This window comes from Anguilla anguilla, chromosome 9 (genome assembly GCF_013347855.1).
Source record: "Anguilla anguilla isolate fAngAng1 chromosome 9, fAngAng1.pri, whole genome shotgun sequence".
In the NCBI taxonomy this organism is placed as follows: domain Eukaryota; kingdom Metazoa; phylum Chordata; class Actinopteri; order Anguilliformes; family Anguillidae; genus Anguilla; species Anguilla anguilla.
Genome location: NC_049209.1, coordinates 23296041 through 23319845, shown reverse-complemented (window position 1 = coordinate 23319845; position 23805 = coordinate 23296041). Strand labels below are relative to the sequence as shown.

Here is a 23805-nt window from a genome sequence, read left to right as displayed (position 1 = left end):
TGTTTTTCCACCAGGCCTGACGGGGATTACGTGAAAGCAGTTTACCCCCCAGCTCATGTGGAGAGCTCCTTTAACCTCCTGTTTGGAGTCAGCCTCAGTGCGAATTTCCATTTTACCACTCATGTGTCCTCTAGTGAGCTCCTAATGAACATTTGTGTTACTTTCTAGTCAGGTGTCAAGAGACCCAAAGAAGATATGGTCATTTATCACAAGGAGCTACCTCCCCACCTAAATCATTGTGAAAATGCATTATGGTTATCTGGCATAGTCTCTAAAGTGGGCAATTTTTCTATGGGAATCTGACTCGGTTGCAGTTCGGTGAACGTGTGCTGTTGACCAGTATATGAAAAAAAAAACTTTTAAATTACACAGCAGAATGTGCCTCCTATTGTCCCTGACAGAAATGGAGTATCCTGTAACTCTATCGTGAAATAAATGGTGAAATAAAAATATGCTTCACAATAAATGGGCAAATAGACAAATTATAGTAATTTTCTGATATCGCAGTATGAAAGCACATTGTGGTGAAATATATATTTTCCATGGTTTCCACATATTTGCAATATATTACACTGTACAATCAAATTCAAACTATTGGGCCAGTGGCACGGTTTCTGTTGTTTTGGCTCTGCACTCCAGTATATTGGATTTGAACTATGCGGTTATTTGAAACCATGAGGGTATTTGATGCTTTAACATCACTGAATTGAATTACACCAAGCTAAAGATACTAGCCAGCCCTTAAGTTAAAAGGCTAGCTTGGGTTTTGTGCTTGGCATCAAAGCTAGCCAAGAAATAATTACTAACCAATAAATAAGTGGTTCACAGACATGCAAAAGAGATTTAAAATCAGAAAGACCTTTGCAGTGCACTTTAACCTCATAATCATTGTTTCATGTCAAATCGAATGTGCTGGAATAAAGAGCCAAAGCAGCAAAAATTGTGTCACAGTCTCAATACTTTTGTATTTCAGATCTGTGAGATCTGTAAGGGGTGTGAACTAATGAACTTCATTAATTGAGAAGCTTGTTCTTCTCAATTATGTTCAGATATCCTTAGGGATGTAAAATGTTTTCACCCTAGGCCTGAAGGTAGCTTAAGGGGTGCAATATGCAGAAACAATTTATTGTTTGCATGACTGTCATGTCGCACGGCAGAATTTTGCTGCAGAAAAGATGTACTACTTGTAGACAAATATAGAGTAGAAAGCCGTAAATTTTTCATTTTAAACTTGCCAAGACGTTGGTCCTTCTGATGAGTGACAAGCTGACATTTTGTTCTCGTTTAAATATTAAACGGGGAATACTGACCACTACTGCCTGGGAATTTTTGTGACCACTTAAGTGAATGGCCTGTCTACAAATCACAGCTGAATTAGCATTTTTAAAGGTCCTTGGGATGATTCTGCCGTGGTTTAAAGACGAGCTTGGCCCGAGCATCTGTCGGGGAGGGGGGAGGTTACTGTGAAGACGTGTCCATCTCAGAGGAAACTGACAATCATGCTGACGGGGTGGGAGGGCAAAAGAATGTGGTGATTTATTAACTATCAGAACCAATCCAAGATCTGTGCCAAGATGGCCCCAACCAATAACTCACATCAATCTCTCTTTCAGGCTAGGGGATGGGTTCCGGAGCATTCTGTTAGCATGGGGTGCCAAAGAATGAAGTTTGAGCCAGCTCTGCTGGGGACTATATTCAGGATAATTTAAAAATTAATTAAGTAATAATAAAAGAGAGTTCAGAAAATGAAGCACAACATGAGCTGTGAAACAGCAAGGAGGCAAAATAATTGTCACTAAGCCAAGTTTGACTTGAATCAGTGTTCAATGCGTAGAAGGGAGTCATGGACAACATCCTCATGGTTTATGCTGCATGTTGTCAGACTTGTGTAGCTCACGCTATTATGAGTTCGGACAATGATATAGGCCTCAGAAATGGACACTGTGAGTTTGGGCAAAGCTATAGGTATCACAGATAATGAATGTACGATCTGAGTTTGAACAATGTGAGCAGGTCTCACAAAACATACAGTATGTAATGGGCTCTGTGATTTTTATGCTCAAAGTCTTCTGTATGAACTTGAGCTTTACTCAAGTCCATGGCTAATTGGTGACAAGTTTAAAAAAAAAATTATTATCATGGAACCCTCTCGAAGGAGAATTATTTTTACCTTGAGATAATTGCATTGTTGAAGGGGCTTTATTTCTGTGCCGTTTCTGCCTCCGCATCGCATTAAATCCTTGGTTTCCAGCTGTTTACAACTAAGGTCTTCAGCAAGAAATAACCTTCTGAGGAGCACAAGGGTGCTATCAGTCAGTCTCTGACTCAGCCTGCAAATCACTTGAGTGCTTTTTGACGTGTTTATTCTTCACCTCTCGGGTTGAAGGCATAATGCCTCTGCTGGACATAATTGTGTACAAGTCATTTTACTGCTGTTGATGCTCAAAGTAGTAGTGGTGATGATGATGATCATCATCATCGTCATCATCATCATATTAACAGTGATTCTCATTGTCATTCATTTCATCAAAATAATGCTGCTAAAACCACTACTAGATTATTAAAAAATAATAATCCTCATTTTCATTATAGGCATGATATTGTAGCAACAACAACAGTAACAATAATAATGATCATTATCAGCACCATCATCATCATTTTCATTATAAACTGTACAGAATATGGTGCGAAGCTCATCTCTTCAGTACCATATATTCCACAGTTATTGCTTTTTTCCTGTTGCTCTGAAGGACACTTCTGCGTGGTGGATGAGATGCTTACCCGACTGCCCCCTTCCCCCAGCTGATGCTAATTGCAGACGGTAGAGAGATGTCAAGGCGTGCAGCGGTCTCTAATCCCTGTACTGACCCTGACACGCTGTACTGACCCTGGCCCCTGTGCCGAATGGTTTGCAATCAAAGCACTGACACAGAGCAATCAGCGATGCTAAGACTGATGTTTTTTTTCAGCATACTGTCATCCCATATGTCCATGTGAATATACTCCACATATATGTGTTTGCTACATCTTTCTTTGTGAAGATTGCGAAAGAGTACTGAAGAAAAATCAAAGCACATCTGATGCAGTTCTTCCTCTCCTCGCGCATTAAGATTCTGAGCCGTAATTTAAAAAATAAGAACAGAACATTTCCAGTGTTTACGAGTGATATTTTCAAATGTTCCCCTATTCATGTTTGCGCTCAGCTACAACAGAAAAAAACCTGAAACTGGGGCAATTCACTTTATCCCTAAGCAGTCGAGTTAGTTTTGAGTTACCTTGTCCGGAGGTGTCCTGAGTAATTGCTTTAACACTGGGACAATGATAGACCTCTCAGTGCAACCAATTAAAGAGTGTCATTTTTCAGCCCAAGCAGCAGCTTTGATAGATCGTCCACAGTACAAGGCAGAGCCGGCCAGGCATGCAGTCGGGTCATCTCAGACCCTGGCATCTCGCAGCCAGCCGGTGATCGATGGAGAGGAAAAACGTGGCTGTTATTTATAGGATCACAGGGCCATTAGACCCAATCTGACGCTTACCCTCTGCCTCAGCCTGTTGCTCTGTGCCAGCCACCAAACGATTGAGATTTAGACCTTCTGCCCTGTATGGGCCTCCCCCCTCACACTATTCCATATTGTCCAGTCTAAAATGGGAGTCTGCCTTTGCTTATATAAATTCAGACTGTAAAATGACAAACTATATGGAAAATTATATCGATACGTTTTGCCACACAGTATTTTGATGCCAGACGGGAGATTGCCGAGTGTCTAAGTACATAATGCAATAAACCCACTCTGCAGCCTCGGCCAATTTGTCACTCATCCAGGAAGATGAGGAAGGGAGCTGGGGGAAAAGGAAATGTGTAGTGCAACCCCTGTCAATGGGCTTATTCCAATCACTTATTTTACCTCCTTGTGTCCTTTCCTTGCGTCCTTTCCTTACTCCTCCACCCTACGGAGAATGCAAGAACACGCGAAGACAGAGGAAACGTGTATTAGGCAAATGTAACTTCCTTGTTCTTTCAAGCGTCGGTTTGTAGTCACATCAGTTACAGATGGGGCTGATGTGGAGTGGTTCATTCACAGGTCGATCGTTTATACGTCACCCATTCCAAAAAATACTTCCCGCAAAGGATGCACTTGTGTATTCTCGCCCAAGCATCCTCCAGGAGCCTCCTAGTTCTCCTTTAGCACAGAAGTTCTGTGTCCTTCATGGAACATTTAACGGGTTGGAATGTCCTTACAGATCATCCTTGTGTTATTAAAATATGGTCCAAATATAGCAAAAGACCCAACGGATATTTCTCTACATGCAGAAATCAATGGCATTAGTATTGCTGGATGAAATTTAACAACACATATGTTTACTTAACAGGAAGCATATCCCAGCAGTTGTGTGCCAATGGGCTTGTACTTATACTGTAATGTCACCTGGCATCCGGAGTGGACTACCCCACATGAATATATTCTCTGAAAGTTAAATAAATGGCAAGGTTATACAAAAGTGTTACCCTTGCAATTATTTTATCTCTAAATTTATGCTGGATGTTGGCCCAAAATGTGGTTTTTGTCAGGTAGAGCAGGAAACTATTGAGTATGTTTTCTGTTTCTATACTTTTAGTAAGACTTTCTGGAATGACGTGAATAGTTTTCTTGGTGATAAATTGCATGCGTGATTTAATATGAATAGTTTTAATATTTAATTTTATCTTTCAGATATAGAGACTGATTGTCAATACCTTGTGAACTTGTATATTTTATGAAGAATGTTCTTCTTCTTTTATGAAGAATCCATAAAACAAAATTTATGGGCAAGAAACCTCTCTTTAAGTGGTTTCATGTGGAATTAGCAATATGCAGGCTGGGCTATAAAAGATCATTTGTTGTCTACATTTAAATTGATAGTGTAATGCTTCCCTTTGCACAGTTTTTCTTCTTTTCATTTTTTCTATTTTACTCTTGTTAATTATTTCTATATCCATACATATTCTAAATATAACCATAGCCATATGTAAACTAAATGATACCTTCAGTAAAAAAATTAAAATTAAAAAATGTATAAATGGATAATAAGAAAACAAACATCCTCCACCCTGTGTGCAAAGGAGATGGGGACTGTAGAGACTGATAATTCCTACAGTAGTTTGAATGGTTTTATAACAAAAGAATTATTGAATTCTGTCTAAGAACTTGCAGAAAACCAACTTGCCGGTTCACAGTTGCACTTTGCACCTCAGACCCCTGTACATGATTTCAAAGTTTACCATAATTCCACTTTTTCATTGAGAAAAGTTTATTTTCCGTGAGTCTGACTGAACTGAACCCAAAGTACTCCGTGAATACAGAGGAAAAGTCAGATTAAAATGCCATGTTTCATTAAAAAAAATGTCCTTAAAGATGGCGGGCCTCGATCGATTTTCAGGTCAGGCAAGGTCCGAGGAGACAACAACGGATAAAATAAGTGATTGGAATGAGCCCAATGTAATGTCTCTAGGTCCCTTATTGAGCAGTCCCTTGATAGCCCACTGGAGGGCAGGTCAGAGAAATGTCAGTCACAATGAACAGGATGACATTACTAGCTGCATTGTTTTGAATGTATTTGTTACATTGCATTTTATGATATAATATATTTATTGATATGGGTTATGCTGAGTATAGTCATGAACAATAATTTATGGAATTTACACACTTCCTTGTTCTTTTTGCTGACAAAATGGGCATTATTCTTAATAAATATATAGCAACTTCTGCACCTCCCTGCAAGTTCAGGAACTATCATTGAAATGCCACAGGGATCAGGGTTGAAATTTAAATGTCAACTGTGAATATATAGAACTCTCAACACACAAGCCAGCAATATTAATACATTAGTGCAAAATTAAATGTTACCGACACCAACTAAATACAATTTTTTTATGCACAGAGCCCAAGGAACAGATGAAGTGTCCATAAACAATCAAATTGAAGGCAGCACACAGCAGTATTTTTTTGTGTTTTCTAATGTCGACAGGATCTTATCTCCTTTATCAGCTTGTGTGATTAAACCTGCCAAACTAAATAATTAATGGTGATCTTTCATTTGATAAAATAAAACAAAAAATGGGAATTCCCGTATCTGTAAATGTATGGCATAAATTGGTCCTCATAAGCTTTGAGAACTTTTTCTCCTCACTCCACCTGTCTCATTATTTACCATTGCATACTGGAAGTCGGACTGAGTGGTACAAGCACCATCAATTTACTGTTGAAAGGATAGCCTTGACAATGTTGAAAGAGAGCCAAAATTCTCACCGAAGTGAAGCCAGAGATTTAGGAGGAAAACATGTTTTGTTTCTTTCCCTCTTCTGATCTAGGAAATATAATGTGCCTGATGTGCTATTTTTTGAATTGCAGTGTTAGACGAAGATTCTTTTGGATGACAGATGATCAACTCAGCGGGGTCTTTTTTTCCGGCTTGCTCATGGGACGTGGCGAGACGTTGCACAGGCGAAATTGTATTTTCATCATGGATTTTGTAATTTGGTGATTTGCCATGCGCTCAAGTGGGTGGAGAGGCGCTGTTGGGGGTGTGTTCTGGGCCATCGGGACCAAAATAATAACCATGCAGAAAGTTGCCTGCAATGTTTGCAAGCTGCAACCGCCCTACTAACCCCCAAAGGGTGAACTTTTGATTTGTCAGTTAAGTTTAGTTTGAGTAAGCCATGCCACCGCTGTGAATATACGTTATATTTTCTTTCGTTGGAGCAGTAGTTGATAACTGAATCATTTTAGTACAATGAACAGCATCTTTGACATTATGATCTTCTGTGGTTTTATTTGTTTAATAAAACTAATAAAGCTTCAAGGTACTGCTGCCATGATTTCTGTCACCTTAGCTATTTAACTACAGGATTAATGGGGAATTAAAACAGGGCCGTAGGAATTATACATTTACAATGTTTAATTGAAATTTTGATGATAGAAAATTTATGTTTGAGATTTGTTGGAACTCAATTTTTGGAGTATCATAACTGTTGTATGACGTGTGTTATATTAGTGAAGTGCAGGTAGTGAACAGTATAATGAAACCCCAGTGTAAACCGGTGGTAAAGGATGTTAGATCACCGCTTGTAGCCATTGTTTCCTGCATGTCATATGGCATATGAGTGAGTGATATTATCTATGGCATAGAACTGACCAGCATCTGGAATTGTGCAGGAGAATTTCAATCAATTTAGCTGATGGAAGCGATTAACGCCATCTTTGTTCCACAATTCTCGATTGGGTTTAGATCCGACTCGTATCCATTGACTGAGACGGACATGACCTGTGGATAATATCAGTGTCCTCCTCCGCAAATTACTGGCTGACAATTTTTTTAAATTAAAAAAATGTTAAAATTTAAAAATTCAGGTAAAGAGCTCCAAGACCACATGTTAAAACACCTGGCTGCAAGACAAAATGATATGGCAATTATTCCTTTGATTATGGCATTACCTACTGATTATGGACAGCAAAAAGGAACAGGCTTATGAATACTAATAAATAACTTGTAAATACTTCTGAATACGGCATGATTTAGAGCTAATCAGTCCTGGGATAAAAAATTAAGAACCCCAAAAAAAAAGTGTGTCAGTTTTATGTAGATTTGATGGTGTCAATATCAGTGTCTAGGGTCAGTCAATGCCTAGGAGTTAAATGCAGGCGACATAATCCAAAAAATCTGTCCATCACCCTTCTGGCTTTGAAGCCTAATAACCAAGGCCACATTTAGGTGGTTTGCGACAGCCTTTCTTGTGTCCCTTTAAGACATTAATTGAAAGCGTTGGCGTAATTGCCGTTGGCTGCTTCTGATTCATTGGAGCATTTCAGGTCTTTACCGAGCACCAATCGAGCCGCGGTGGCGCTGACTACAAGAGGTTCAATAACCTCAAAATTCTGATGGGAATCATTTACAAAGGGCACCTTCGAGTTGTCGGCGCTCTCGTTAAGAAGGACAAGGTGAATTTCATAAAGCGCTAATCCGGGGACACACTTGCGATTTTCTGGGGACCGGAGAAAAACACGCTGCAGACGAAGTTAGTCACACTTCGTCTTCGTTCGGCAGAATGCGAAACGGTGCTTAATTAGTTGATTAATTACATGATGATGCCCCCCTCTCCATTTCCATTTCTTTTATGCTCGCCTTTTTTTTTTTTAGGTGTTAACGAGGTCGCTTTCATGCTTCCACTATATGTAATTATAACACAATTACGAGTTTGTCCTATGTTAGCAAATGTTCTGACATATTATTGAGTTGATTGTGCCCTGTGAATGAAATTAAATGGGGTGCTGGGGTGGGGTGGGAGGTCAGATACTAAGCATTCAAGGGCCAGGTGAGACACAGAACGGTGAGTTTTTGTTTTTTTAAATTAATTATAATCTTTAATTTATTACCTATTTCATATTGACAACAGTCTTTTAACTTAGCACCACACCCTGTTGAACAACTAAGAGTGCAATAAAAGCGTTGTCTTGTTTGGGAATCATGAAGTCTCTAGCATAATTTAACAAGCACGTAACCGTCCAGACCCACGGCGCAACTCACTTCCGCAGACACATTTTAGCTGGCACCACCTGCCCATGCGTCCCACAAAACGTCCCTCAAAGGTCGTCCGTAAGTGAGTGAGTGACCACAATTTGCCATGCATAGCCCACGGTGGCAGTTCCTGTGCGCCGTGGGAAAAACCAAGCCTACAGTTTTAACCACACCAAAATGTAAAACAAAACAAATGTCTTAGCCTCAAGTAAACCTGTTAAGTTTCTTTTAAATAATAAAGATTTCTCTACATTAAAACTGAATAAATGGGCACATAATTGCACATTTAAAAGTTAGTTTGAAATGTTAATAGCACTAGGACAGCTCTCATATATTTGGAATGTAATTCTGTCCCATTATTTTTCAATTCAAACAATTTTCTCAAAAGGGACAAAAGACACAAAAGGGAAATCCATTGAAGAGAGCAGACATTTAAGGTTTGCAAGAGGGGTGAGCAAAATATAACTGGCAGTTACGCACTCCTGGTTACAGACAGGGAACCAAGTGAAAAGAAACAGAATGGCATTGTGGTGAGCACGGATAACATCTTGCCACACATTTACTTCAATCATTTCAGTTAGTGAAGCTCTGATTATTTGCAGAAATTGACTCATTTTGGTCTTTACAGGCCTCAAATAAGACATCCCTTTATGGCTACCAATACCTTTCATTTGTGTTGTTTTTAGTCAGAACCCACTGATGATAATAAATAGACAACAGTTTATAACACAACATATATATTTACAACTAACTTGCTAAAACCATTAGACATAGTGTTATGCCCTGGCACAGTGATTGTCTTATACTTTCACGTCTTTGACGATCTGAGGTTGCTATACTCGTTGTGTCCGGTTGGTGACTGAAGACTACTTTGTCCGACAGTACATAGAAAGGCTGACCATGAAGCTGGGCGGTGTCCTTCAGCTGCATGTTGATGCTGTGGGATTTTTGGTCCTTCTTCCCAACTAAGGCCTGCTGGCTTAGATTTCTCTCTTAAACCAGTATCTTCACCTCAAAATTACTCCTATTCTTCAAGTGCGAGTATATGTGCAAAGAGAGTCTTGCCTTAGAAGCAAAGAAAATCCCAGCCTATTAGATGAAGTGTCATATGATGTGCAGTTCATCACGAGGGTTAGGCCTGGCTTCAGCAGAATTCCAGGGCTCAGAGCTAGTGCTCATAACACAAAATTACCAGCTAAATCGCCCTCTGCTTCCTGTGTGCCGGGACCTTGTATCCATCTGAGCAATGATAGGCTCAGAATGAGTAAGAAGTCCATCCCACCTCCCAAGCTGTTGCTCTGTCACAAGTCAGTTCTCTGGTGTCTTGTGGTAACCAGGTTTGATTGGTCACGCTCGTGAGATGAGTATCCTGGGGCCAGTCAGTAAAGGTGTTGCCTGACACAGTGAGGACTGTCACTCTAGGGGTAATAAAAGTAAGCCCCACCCCCCTCTGCTGATGACAGAGGATGACAATGTGAGAGTTCTTTGAAAAGGGTGAGACAAGGTGAGAACAGAAATGCTATTGTTCAACAATTAATTTAATGAGTGCTACCTCAGGTACAATGAGATTATGATTCATGCGCATGTCTCCACCTCTACAAAACCTCTGTGTTTCTGGATATAATGAACTGACAACTTATTGCAATGTGATGGCCATCTGTAAAATATAAAGAGCTCACTTCATATTGGATCCTGCAGGATCCTGTTGTGCCTCAATAAATACTCATGGACTACCTCTCAACTCTGTTTTTATAGCAGCACAAAGAAATGTTGTACTTCAATCAAAATGATCTGCTTGGCTCTTATACGTAACTATGGCAGGACAACAAGTCGATCAGCGAAAAAAGACAAGATGCATTTCCACATTGGAAGAGAGATGATCACAATGGCCGACAGTATTGTTTAGCGGAAAGGAGAGTGAGGACTCCTTTATTTTCTTATCTTTCCTTTAAGCGGGTACGATAGTCCCCTTCTGATTCAAACCTCCGTGGGGGGTATGTTTTACCGTGCTTCTGGAGTTTCAGTGAGAGTCGTGAGCTTCTGCATCGTGAATGATGTAAAGTGTAAGCTATAAATACCGTACTGTTTCATGTACTCTAAAGGAGCTTTACTTGAGGTGACTGAAGAGCACGTTTTTTTGGTAATTTCTCTCTAATTACAGTTTCGGGTGGTGTAAAAGCCAGCAGTGAAACTTGTTCCTTGCTGCTTGCTTCTGAAATGTTTAGGATAGTTGTATGATACAAATTATATTTTTGCTAACTAATTTGCTTTTCAAATACAATTGGACTTTGAACTATAAATTCTGATGCTATGAGAGGCACCCTTTATCAAGCTTTCAGGCCCATAAACAAATGGCAGTAATAGAATACGGACTATGCGTCATTTGCGATAAATTGATTACATACCTTTGGGGGAGAAAGCGATCTTTGTTACATGTCTGTACTACACAAACCCTCGGTACGGCCTCAATATCTGGAGTCCAGCATTGCTGTGCTTGATAAATAATTCATGCTTTAGGCCAACAGGGAATTGATGAATTATAAATGGAGAACTTAATCTCTAAATTAGGATTATTGAGAAAGCTACTTGGGCGAGGGACCATGGTGTTCACAGCCTATTGTTAAATGTCTGTGGTGGTGTGAAAGGTCCAGACACCATTGTGCCCAGTGTTGAAGGACTGCATAGTGTAAAAGGACCTACAGTGCGCACAACAAATTAGAATTTCCATTTGCAGTATTCACAAAATGCTGGGGGCAGCAATTATGGGCTAGTACAGTATGATCAGATTTTCAGAGCCAAAATAAAGCTTTCAGAGGTGGTACTTAATGGGTGTCAGTGGGTGTAAAATCTTAGTTTAACCTCATTTTAAAGCACTTAATTCATTGTTTTGAAACTGTCATTATTTAACATGGATATGCTCTTGTGAATATAAATTATCTGGTTTTTTAGTGCAAAAATAAATAAGCGCATAACATGTGTAGTTCAATAAAATAGTACACAAATATGTCGAGCATTTTAAAATCTTCTCCAGAAAATGTGACCATCTAGACATGCAGTATTAATCACGCACAATTGTGAGGCGTTTGCTGTTGCGAAACTGATTTATAAATGCCTGCCATGTGCATCCTGATGCTTTCCCTAAGTTTCTCTTTCCGAGCAGAAACCCCTCTGGGTCCTCTTAAGGCCGGCGACACATGGCTACGTGGGAATGGTGTCATTGGGCAGTTTTGATTTGTGCACCTGGCCCGACTCGGTGTCACCGTGTTCCGCGACAGCAGTTTGTTTGTTTGATGTATTCAGTTTGCGCTCATTCTCGTTAGCTTGATGAAACGGCGCGCGCCGGGAGCAGAAGGTATTGCCCTATTGATTGACCCAGCGCAACGAACCGCGAGAGAGACCATGTGATTCATGCGTGTGGCTTCCGCACGTGGTTGACCTTGACCCGCTGTACTGCTTAGCATGTGCTCAGCGAAGTGCCTCCCATCCTCTGCTTGTTCACGTCAAAGAGAGATGTGCGCACCTTGCCCCCCCCGCTGGTGTTTTTGCTGTCTCTGTTCTCACATTGAGCACCCAGCGTGCCCTGGAATGATGGCAGTGTCATCAGGAGTCTCGGCAACGGGACAGGCGCCCCACGGTTCAGCTCCGCCTCACGCCCTGGTTCTGACCTCTGTCACTGGTGCAGTGAGCACACTGAGCATGTTTTGCCGCCTTTCAGTGGGGTGCCTAAGGACCTCCTGCCTTTCATTACAAAATAATGACTCAGCCATGGGCTTAGGCCTCAATATAACCAATAAAGCTCCATGTCCAATTTTAAGTTCTTTCTTTACACTTTTTCATAAATTTGTTAAATTACCCTTCGCTATTGAGATAATGGGCGGTCTCTTTGTATTTTATGCCTTTCGGATTGACGTCCAGTAAACTCCTGCCCGACTGTGTCGAAATTACATGAGTGGTACTGCGGGAAAGGTCTGGATCTCATTCAGGAAAACATAATGAAAGCACACACTGTGCCTTCGGCTGATTCTGACCACCGTGCTCTTTGTCCACTCTCTTTCATTTTTTTCTTTTTGTTTCACCTTAACATTTTTTCATTCATTTCAGTTCCTTCACAAGCTCAAGTCACAGTACAATGTTGAAACCATTATTTAACAAATTGAACACTGTAATGAAAGAAGCAGAGGTAAGGATTGAATAGGCAGTCATTCAAAAATGTTTTAAAATATGTTTTGATTAAGCTTCAATATCTAAAGCAATTGATAGAGCTCATTTATGAAAGTCCATTCTCTCCTTTCACATGTATTATACACATCCATTCCTGAACCTTTTTGCTGATTATTGTGCTTGTTTGAGTAATTGGGGCAGGGCAGGCTAAAAATAGATTCAGCAACTGGTATTGCTGCGATCATTAAAATTTTACCCTTTTTTGGGGGGGGGGGGGTTTAAAAGTTTTTCACTCCCAATACAATTTGTTGGGCCAGTCACACAGCTGACAACATGTTCTGCCAGTCTGGGAGTGCACAGACTAAATACCACATCCTCTGACATGTCAGTCAGCAGTCCTGCAGTTGAGCTGAGATGTTGTGTTGATGGTCTGTGCATTTATCACAGCTGGTTCAGGTCACTGGTTGGGTTAGGGTTAGGTTGGGACTCACAATCACAGTGAGCACTGGTGTTTCTCTGGGTTAGCAGTGGTTTCCGCCTTGCTGTTCTCCCCCATGAATTGCATTTTTGCCCAGATGCTTTCTTATTGTGGAGTCATGAACACTGGCCTTAGCTGAGCCTAGAGTAGCCTGCAGTTCTTTGGGTGTTCTTCTGGGATCTTTTGTGACTTCCTGGATGAGTTATCACTGTGCCCTTGGAGAAAGTTTGGCAGGCTGGCCACTCCTGGGAAGATTCACCGCTGTTCCAAGTGTTCTAATGGTTTTAGCTGCGGTTCAGTGGAGTCCCAGGCTGATATATTTTGACACATTTTTTTCACATGGGTGTTTGATAACTTTTTTCTTTAATTAAATGGAATAGAAAAATACATATAATACTCAGTTTCCCTTTGTCTAATATTACAATTTGTCTGAAGATCTGAGACCATTCAGTGTGACAAATATGCAATAATAGAGGAAATCAGGAAGGCAGCAAATGCTTTTTTCATGGCACTGTAGGTAAATGAATGACAGTGATGACATAAGGGTCCTGAGCAGTAATTCTAAATATCACTCTGATGTGCATTCGAGCATGTGGGATTGTCCAAGTAACTGGCCCTGCATAGACCTCGAGATCACCATAGTAACTGGAATGAGGGGTCAGTCTGGGTCATCACTATAGCGGAAGGAGTCAGTGGCTGCAAAACTGCACAGAAAAAGTGTATTATTTAGGCTAATGCTTGGCTAAAGGCTACAGGTGAATTCCCTGCTCATCAGGTGAGCACCATAGCAGATTCTAGAAATGGAATGTCTGAACAATAGAGCTGATTTAATAGAAAATGCGCATTCATTATAATAACTGGTAATTTAAATATACTGGCTGTTATAAATCAAAACAAAAGGTGTTTGTCAAAATATACACCTTTATTACAAAATGCAGATCATTTACACTATTACAAAATCAGTTATTTACCCTTTTTAACATTTACAAATAGTCATTTATGTAAACATATATTTATATTCAGTGTAGCTGTCTGCTAGCTGCCACAACTTGTTTGTTGTTAATGTGCACAAAATCACGTTGCTCACCTGCTTGGCTGTCGACCTTGGTTAAAGTGGGTCTGCAACAAGGCCGTTGTCTATTTTTGTAAGCTGGAGGTTGTCTAGAGACGGCTGGCTAGTCAGCTAGCTGCCGCAGGTTGCTTTGTTAATGCGTAGTTAATGTTAGTGTATGTATCATGCCATGAAAAAATTCAATTCTATTCTTTAATATTTGTCACACTGAATGGTTTCAGATATTTAGACAAAATGTAACATTAGACAAAGGGAAACTGAGTAAGCACAAAACATTTTTAAAACTAATATTTCATTTATTTAATGAAAAACACCCATATCACTCGTGAAAAAGTAATTGCACACTCTTCTAATTGTTCACCCTTTCTTTCACTATGAAATTGCTTTGAATTTGAAAGAAAATTACCTTAGAAACGGGGTTCTTAACTTGCAAAGAAAAAAGAAAATGATTACTCAGCAAAATTAAATAGTAGATGGTGTATCTGGACTGGACTAGGTGTCTGTAAATATCCCTTTACTCTGGGATTCATTGCATTTTATACCCCTGAACATGTTAATATCAATATTTGAGTCAATATGTGCATATACACTCAAAAACAGCTTTCTAGTTATAAATAGAATTTTAATAGATTGACAATTGGCTAATGGAATTTTGAGATACATATGATTTCTTTTGACATGTAGTAAGTGACATGTTCCTCAGCTTTTGAATTACAGTAGGCTACTGTATAATAAAATACACCATGCCTTTTCACATTCACACAGTTCTTGGTGGCCATTTTTATTTAAAAATCAACCATATTCCTAATATATTCAATTAAAAAATGGTCATAACCTTTTCTGAACAACCAATCTTAATGTTTGATCACGGTGCATCTCTTCATCATAAGCAAATAATCTTGCTTTAAAATGCATCGCGGTTTTTTCTTCTAAGATGCTTTCATGATGGGTAATGGATGCATTTTACAGCAGACATGATTAGGTCACCAAGGTGCACAAGGGACAAGGCAGAATCGTGCTTGTCCTGCCTGGAGTTAAATTGGCACTTTGGAGACAGAACTCTGGTGCCCTCACTAAATAATAAAGATTACACTAGGGTCGACGTATACTTATTAAATGCAAACATTTCCATCCTTCCTCTGATTTTGGATTCTTCAAACACATTTTGTGAACCCGACCTCCTCATGAAAGATGAATCTAAATCCACGATTCGTGGTTGAGTACAAAGAAGATCCCCTTTGCAAATGGATTGCCGTTCACTGGGATGCATTCTTAATGCACATCAACATCCTGGCAATCTGAGGGAATAATGTAGTTTGGAAGCACTCCAGGGTTCTGCATTATACACAGCTATTTATTACCGCTGGATGTCTCGATGCTAAATCAATTCACATCAACAGCAGGAAAAAAAGAATAATGAATTCCCTCTCTCATTCCAGCAACAATTCGGTCAATGTTGTTTGCCTGGAGATTTATTTCCAAAAAATCAACCCAGAAAAAATCGTGGTCCTGTTTGACTGCCTTGATATCAAACCTTTTCTTGTGACTCGGCAAATAATTAATTTAAACGTTTCACAATCACTTCCACAAAAAAAGTGAAAGTGATAAAACAAAAACAAGACACCTGCTTTAGCAGATGGTACTCTTCAGTTTGTGTAAACTGTGATTTAGGCAAGGGCAAAACAGCAGGCCTTATATTTGTGTTCCTGATATTAAGAAATAAACGACTGCTGTTCTGCCATCTTTGGATATTTCCCTGTGGGCTCTGCTGAATGCGCCATTCTTTGCCAGTCTCTGCCCCCTGAATGGAGGAGTCGTGCGGGGTTGCGGAAAATTAGGAGTTCCTTAAAAGGCAGCTGGGATGCCTCTGTGTGAGAGAAAATAAACACTAGCGCATGCACCCGGCCGCGTGGACCGCACCCAGTGTGAAAATAGGACCATTGACCTGCTTTGTGCTTGGAGCTCTGTATTACATTACCAGGAATAATTTTTTAACACACACTTGCCTTTTTCAGAAAACAAATAAATAAATAAAATAGTTTAAGCTGCAGTATGGCATCCATGTGTAATATTAATTTAAAATCAATAATTTGTTTTATTATTTTTTCCTGACTGTAGCCTTGGGTGCATTATAAGGGACACAAGTCAGTTTGAAGTGTTCTAGCCACAGCCCTTACAGAAATAAAGTGGGATGATTACATTTCCATCTTGATTTAGGATCTGGTTGCATCATAAGTAGTTAAGGAGTTTGTGCTGTCTGACATTCAGACAGTGTGAGTTAATTTCATGCGTACATACTGGATATTACACCTATTAAACAACCAGAACAACATTTTTTTAAATGTGGAATTACTTGTAAAGATAGAGGCAAAAGAGTTTAAATTCCAGTTGCAAGCAGAGAAAAAAAGCATATCCATAAATAACAATGAAATGGGAGTTTACTGAGAGACATAATGTACTGTTCATTATTTTGTATAATGTAAAAATGCCATATGCCCATGCTCTCAATTTTGCTTGTGTAGGATATTTATTAAAAGTTCCCATACAAATGAAGTGAGCTACCTATTATCACATGATAATAGCCGCATATGTTAAACATAAACATGTGGCTTTTGACAGCTTGCACTACAGTAAGTGTTAAGTGTCTAAGTGGGTAGGAATGACAGTGTTTTGAAGCTTAGCTTACAAATCAAAACACAGCAATGCTTATAACCAAATCATACCTTGTTCTGTAACAATGACTGCTCTGTGGTTTTCATTCTGGCCTTTAGCCGATGCTAACTTGATCTTCTGATCCCCATCTTTCACCTTTTTAAAAAAAAAAAAAGGCTGTTCCTGAAGAAGACATCACATGTGGACCTTGGTTACTTATAGTGTCTTCAGGACTTTCACTCAGTCTGTGCATATATGCTCGTTGAGTGATGGGGGATCAGTGGAGCATAGATACAATCAATTCCTCTGAGTGCATCTGGGCAGACAGTAATGGTGTTCAGTGCTTTAAATGGTGTCCAAGCTTTAACTCACACAGTGCTTCCAGAGACAGAGGGAATGGGGTACATCAATGAGCTTTTCAAAAATTGCACGTCACACAGAAAAAAATGTAACTTCCACTAAACTTGTTTTTGTAGAATAAGTAACACCACAAAATAATTATATTTACCAGCACATCCTGGTACAGATGATATTCTTTATCGGCTAATGTACAAATGCGTATGATTAGCCTTCCTTATATAATTTGTATGAGTACAGCATTTTAAACACTCGTTTTACAACACACTATCTAATTTCAAACACTGTCATTTAATTGTTTAAGATGACAGTTTTGAGCATATTGTCTAATCCATCACTAATATGAACAAATATCATTAAAACTAAATATGAATGGGTTTCCTGTTTTTACTGCTCTTACAAATTATGAATGTTAAAGATCAGAATTAAAAGAACAATATGCAGTATGAATATATGTACTATTACATTAGCATATTTGCAGATATTTTCCTTGGGGCTAGTGATTATGCTGGACTGTTTTTAGAATGGAATTATTGGAAGTATTGTAGGTTACAGTATGTACTAATGTAGCCAACATCTCCTTTGAAGTTAGTCTACTTAGCAAGCTGAATTATGTCTAAAATCTACAAAGTAATAAGCTTGATTTTTCAGAACACATTTGATATTCCCTGCAGAGCCCTATATGAAAATCTTAAATGTCTTTCTGGAAATCTTGGACCAGTAAGAACAGCCAAGTGCAGCAGGAAATGTTTTTCATGTAATTACAATTGAAGAAAGAATTACAGCATATCTGCACACATTCCTTTACTGAATGCTTTTTTGTTTTATTTATGTAAAAAAAAAAAACAATTCCAATACATTTAAAAGAATACATTCTTATATTCCTTCTGAACATTCCTCTAAGCACATAGCATTAAACTTTAACTCCAAAGATATACAACAGTGATGAAAATCATCTGAAAAATGCACTCCTCATTTGAATTGTGAAGACATTTGTAATGTATTTTTTATTATAATTTTACATTCATGTGTCATAACTGAACAAGCGGGTAGAAGTTCAGTCTAATCTCTCATCTTTGCATTAGGCCATTTAATTTATGCTGGATATACAGCTTTTGTTGATTCAACTGGTGTGCTGTCTGTGAAACAGCGATAAGAAAAACTATTCATTATATATTGTGTGTATAAGCATGCGAGATATGGTGGATATTATGTGGATATTGCTTTTGTGCATGCATTTGAATGGACAGAGCTACAGACATTCAACTTCAGTCATGACAATGTGTGATTATGAGCTCTGAAGACTGTTCTTTGAAAATTGCTAATTGGTCTATCAGCAGGAATGTCATTTGGTTACAACACGGTAACTCACTCAACACACTCAAAGTTATGACAAACCAGAACCGCATTGTGTCATTTTACCCCATATTAAAGTTTCTGTACATTACCTTTGTTTGGATTGTAACTATGTGATTCCATAACCACCTAGATACAGTATGTACTCCCACTAAATGACCGTCTTTATGTACTGCGAAATACCGCAAAGCACGTCCTCCTTGGTATTGTATCCAAATCCCCTTGAAGCTCCGCTAACGCGTCTTCCCGCAACCTTGAGTGTCTCCCACCCCGTAATGTGTCTTATTTATTCACTGCTGGCAGTGAATCCTGGTGCAGACCTCTTTTCCTTCCCTTATGTTCGCCTTGGGAGAAATTTGTCATAGCGTATGAGGGAACATAATGAATGCGCGATTTACCTGAAAATTTCTCGGCAGGAGTAGAAATAACCAGTTGTGTAAGAAGGGAACTTTTTTATTTCCCAAGTCTTAGTTTCCCTAAAAATGGTGTCAGCATCATGTGGAAGGCCCCATGGACAAAAACTAATCATACAAATTCTTATGGCTTGAACTGCTGCCTGATGCAGTGGGAATTTGTCCTAGGATTCCTCCCCTTTTTCCTGTATTCCCCTGGTATTGGATGCCCTTGGCTCTACTGCTGCCAGCAAAAGAATAGTCTGGTGCATGTATTTCAGTATGTCCCTGGTGTTTTGTTGGTTGCCCTTTGGAGAAATAAAACAGTCAAACTGAATTAAATGAAGTGCAGCTCATTTAGCCACTGCTGAGAATTGTGTATTTTATGATTGTTTATATTAGCAACTAATGGGGAAACTTTCATTGTTGGAGAGAGGTGGATATTTGATGTTTTGTGATATATAGTTGACAAAGAGCTGATGGTTCCCTTTCTGTTTTCTGCATAGTGATCAAAGGTAATATGTCTGTTTCTGACTTCAGCATATGCAGACGCTTTCCTGAATCCAATTTATGACGAGAAACATTTGGGTTTTTTTTTTGTTCTAATATTTAAGGCTTGCCTTTGTCTTCGTCGCCATTGTACTTTGGTGCTGAAGGTTGTGCTTTAAAACAGAACCCATCTGCAGAAATTGCCTGTTCAAAACATTACATTTCTGACCTTGACAGATTCGTTTTGACAGCTCCAAAGAATATTGCATATCAAACACTGATGTTCAAGCTTCTTTCCTGCCCGTTTGCAGTAACAACTGAGAGATGCTGGCTCTGTGCTATTATTATATTGAGTTATTTCAGATGTCCTTTAAGGGAAGTTTCTTATTGATCAGATTCCCCCACAACTCTGAGCATATCTGTTTCAGACATTAGTTAAGTAGTTCAAGCGGCTTCTCTGTACTACAGTATGGACAGGTTTCATTCGGTCAAAAAGACAAAAACAAGATCTTCAATGCTTTTCTAATTGACCATGGCACACTCTTCAATAACAAATAACAGAATGCTGCTTGTTTTTCAGGTGTAGCCTTTACAAGGTTGTTGAACATTCTCGCTTTTAATTTGCTATCTTTATCATTATATTGAATGTAATAACAATTTCTGTTATTAAATGACATAATCATCATTGATGCAGTGGTAGACTGCTGATTATGGGATAGGTTCATAACCAGAACCGTTTACTGTAGGTTCAGTTAATGTTGTACATTGGGGTAATGATTGGGCTATTTAAACAGGAATATTGGAGCCATTTGTGAGCATAAGAATGTATGCAATATTAAGCAAGCACAACATTACAAGGTTCTTTGTGACAGCCTGTGTAGGAACGAAGGGGATTTGAAAACTCAATAGATTACAATATTTAATGTACTAGAAAATGCTCATTCTGTTGAGAAATGGCACATCTCCCTCCAGTTAACGATCTAGGCTCTTAACTATAAACTTTAATTAAAGCTTCATTTTTTTTGTTCCAGCCAAAGGTTCTTTATCATGGAAGGAGCAGTGCTGAATTATTCCATCATGGCAGACACTTATGTATTTTCTTAATTAAAATACTTGTTATTAAGTTATACATCGCTGTTGAGGGTTTCCAGTTCCGCTTTGATTAGATAAAGTTTAGCAATGTTGTAAATTGCCACTGAGAAAAAGACACCTCTGTCAATTTAAAAAGATTGCTTTTTACGTAAAGCTGATAATCAGATCACATTTCATTAAATGTAATGAAATAACTCATCAGAAATAGTGAAGAGGTTATTAAGCATCTATTCAGGCCTGTATTTAGTTGATATTTGGTCTTTAAATTTGACTAATCATTACAGGCCAGTCTTAGTTTTCTTCTGTCAACTGCTGAAGGAATCCTTGCCACCACTAATGGAAAGGATGCTTAAAGAACCATTCCAGATCCAAATGTTTGACTAAAAACATGAAAAGTAACCTCCCAAGTGTATTTTTCTGTATTGTACAGAAACAATAAGAGTTCAAATGTACATTTATCCATAAATCTTTCCTGTGGATTAAAAAAGAAAAACAGGAAACATAAGGTGCGTGTTTTGGAACACATGCTTCTGCTTTGACTTGTGACCAAGACATCTGTTCCAAACAATGAGTTGGTGCTGAATCAGATGGGCTGTGCCTTGGCTTACCCTCAGCGCACACATCCTGAATATGACCTCTGTTGTAAATTTCCGCACACTTTCACACCCAGTACCGGTCCATGAGGTATACTGTCTGTGAGGTATCTTTGTAACGTCTAGATTTATGTTTATATACGCACTCACTTCATAGGGTGTTGGGCCAATATACTGCGGCCTGTATGCACTATGGTGTGGACTTTACCAGCATGTGGTATTGTTGATTACCCTGTAATCTATGAAACAATTGACACTGACCTTGCCTTCTAGGTATGAGTGCCCCAAGGCCATTTCTGGAAAATGTGCCTCACGACACAACTCTTAATTGTTTACGAACAGTTTTGTGTTTATATGTGTATATATATATATATGATGTTTAGTTTAGGGTGCAGTGCAGGAATGGACATATCACCCACGATCTGTAGCAATTTCAGATTTTTGAGGTTTAACAAGACTAAAGCTTAGATGTCCTGTTTACAGTTACTCACTCACAGTTAAAAGTGTTTCATGGCAGGGCTCAAGCTTCAATGCACTGGAAGGGCCATTGTATTTACCTGACCATTCCTGTAAATGTATAAACTTGATAACTGATACACCACATACAATATTTAATTCACACATCTGTTGTTCAGTCTTCCCTGATGTGTTTTTGTTCTGTGTGTATAGGTGTTCACAGGGAATTGCAGTGACACGCACGGCCTGGCTGAATCGGTCGAGTATACTGTATGCGGGAGAAGACAAGTGGTCAGTGGATCCACGGGTGAGCCTGGTGGTCCTGAACGAGGAAGAGTTCACCATAAAAATCGTGAACGTGGACATGTCCGATGAAGGACCGTACACCTGTGCGGTACAGACACGCAGCCGGCCACGGACAACATCGGTCCACGTCATCGTCCAGGGTAACGCAGACGTAGTGTTCACCCGTAGCATGCCATGTTCCTGTTGGTACCATTAAATTCCCATATGTCTGCCTTTATGTTTGTTTCTGTGAATATATTAGGGAATCTACTCTTTCTTCATGCGCAATGGCATGAGATTACTAGAGCAAAAAAATAATAATTAGTAGCAACTACAGATGTAAGTCCACAATTGTAGACCACATTTGGCTTATGGTGCATAGAATGGCCTCAGGTAGGTGCATTGGCAGAGGGGGTAGTAAACTGTAGTGCCCCTTACTTGGGTTTGGGGTGCACGTGTTTGCGGTGATTAGAGAGTTACATTGGATGATTACAATTTCCAGAAACTTACATGTGGTTAATGTGCACATTCTCATCTTTTATTTAAGCGCATTTTTATACATACCTTGTAGAAATTACAGCACTTTTTATAAATAGTCCCCCCATTTCAGGGCACCATATTGTCTGGTACAAATGGAATCACAGGTGTTTCTGATTAGTCAAGTGTGTTCAATTGCTTCCTTAGTGTGGGTATAAGAGAGCTTTCAGCGTCTAGTTTTCATTCTAGACGTTTGATTGCTTTTGTAGTCTGTTACTGGTGTTTGTCATCATGAGGACCAGATTGTGCCAATGACAGTCAAGGAAGCCATTATGAGGCTGAGAAATAAATAAAAAAAGCCTCAGACATAGGCCAAACCTTAGGGTAACCAAAATCAACTATTTGGAAAATTATTAAGAAGAAAGAGAGCACTGGTGAGCTCAGAAATGGAAAAAGCCTATGTACATGCAGTACTGGCTCAAATTCTGGAAACACTGTGTTTAAAGAAACATATTACTTTTAAAACTTTTATATGTGCTCTTTCTTCTGCTGTTATCTTCATTACCATGACTTTAATGTAATGACATTACTGTATGTGTCCATCAGTAGTTTGAAATGAAGTGTACCAGCCAAAAAAAGTTTTCTTTGCATGAATATTATAATTTTATGTAGACAAACACTGGCCAAAGAATTTACAAGGGAAAGATACAGCAGAGAGCTCAATTATGTGGGTACGAACTAATACATATCGGCAAGTGTACTGATTATTACTTGTTTAACACAAATTCCAATTGTTTCTTGATTTTTGTTTTATGTTGATATTACATTTATTACATATTACGTTTATAACAAAATGAGACATTGTTGAGATGAGATGAGTCAAAATATTGCATGAGTTGTCAAACTCATGTTTATGAATGCAGTATTTCCATCATTTGTACCAGTACTGAATTTATACAAAAACTAGAGTAGAAAAGAAATAAATGTGACTCTATGAGCTTTGTCCTAACTGTTCAGTTAAATAAATAAAAAGTCATCATGTGCCCCTGGGCAAAGACAGATGTGTATTCAAGCGGGAGTATGCAGTCTGTTGTCTTGAATGCTACGGCAGGTGCACAATGACAAGCAATATCTTTATTTGTTTGTTTGTTTGTTTTTCAGTTGAAGCATGAAGGATAACTCTGTTGAGAGTTACTCTGAGCATGAAAAGAACATTTCGGCTTTTCAGTGTTGCAGAGCTTGCACTCAGAAGCATTCTGTTTGGGGCTACAAAATAGACAGTTATGGCTTTTTACGTTATTGTTTTCTCCTATTACATTGCATTACATTCGTTTAACAGACACTCTGATCCACAGTGACTTCAAATGCAGGAGAATACTGTATGACCTGGCC

The 23805-nt window shown here is 39.0% G+C and overlaps 1 protein-coding gene across 23 annotated transcripts in view; it reads left to right on the top strand.

The window, feature by feature from the left end:
• ntm (neurotrimin) overlaps positions 1-23805 on the top strand; it is a 326344-nt gene that overhangs the window by 242173 nt on the left and 60366 nt on the right. For all 23 annotated transcript variants that reach the window (XR_004766986.1, XR_004766985.1, XR_004766988.1 and 20 more), the window contains one exon: positions 21865-22097. Coding sequence is in view for 19 of the 23 variants with exons in the window: in XM_035434122.1 (XP_035290013.1) it covers positions 21865-22097 (233 nt within the window). In the remaining 4 variants the exon portion in view is untranslated. The remainder of the gene's footprint in view (positions 1-21864; positions 22098-23805) is intronic.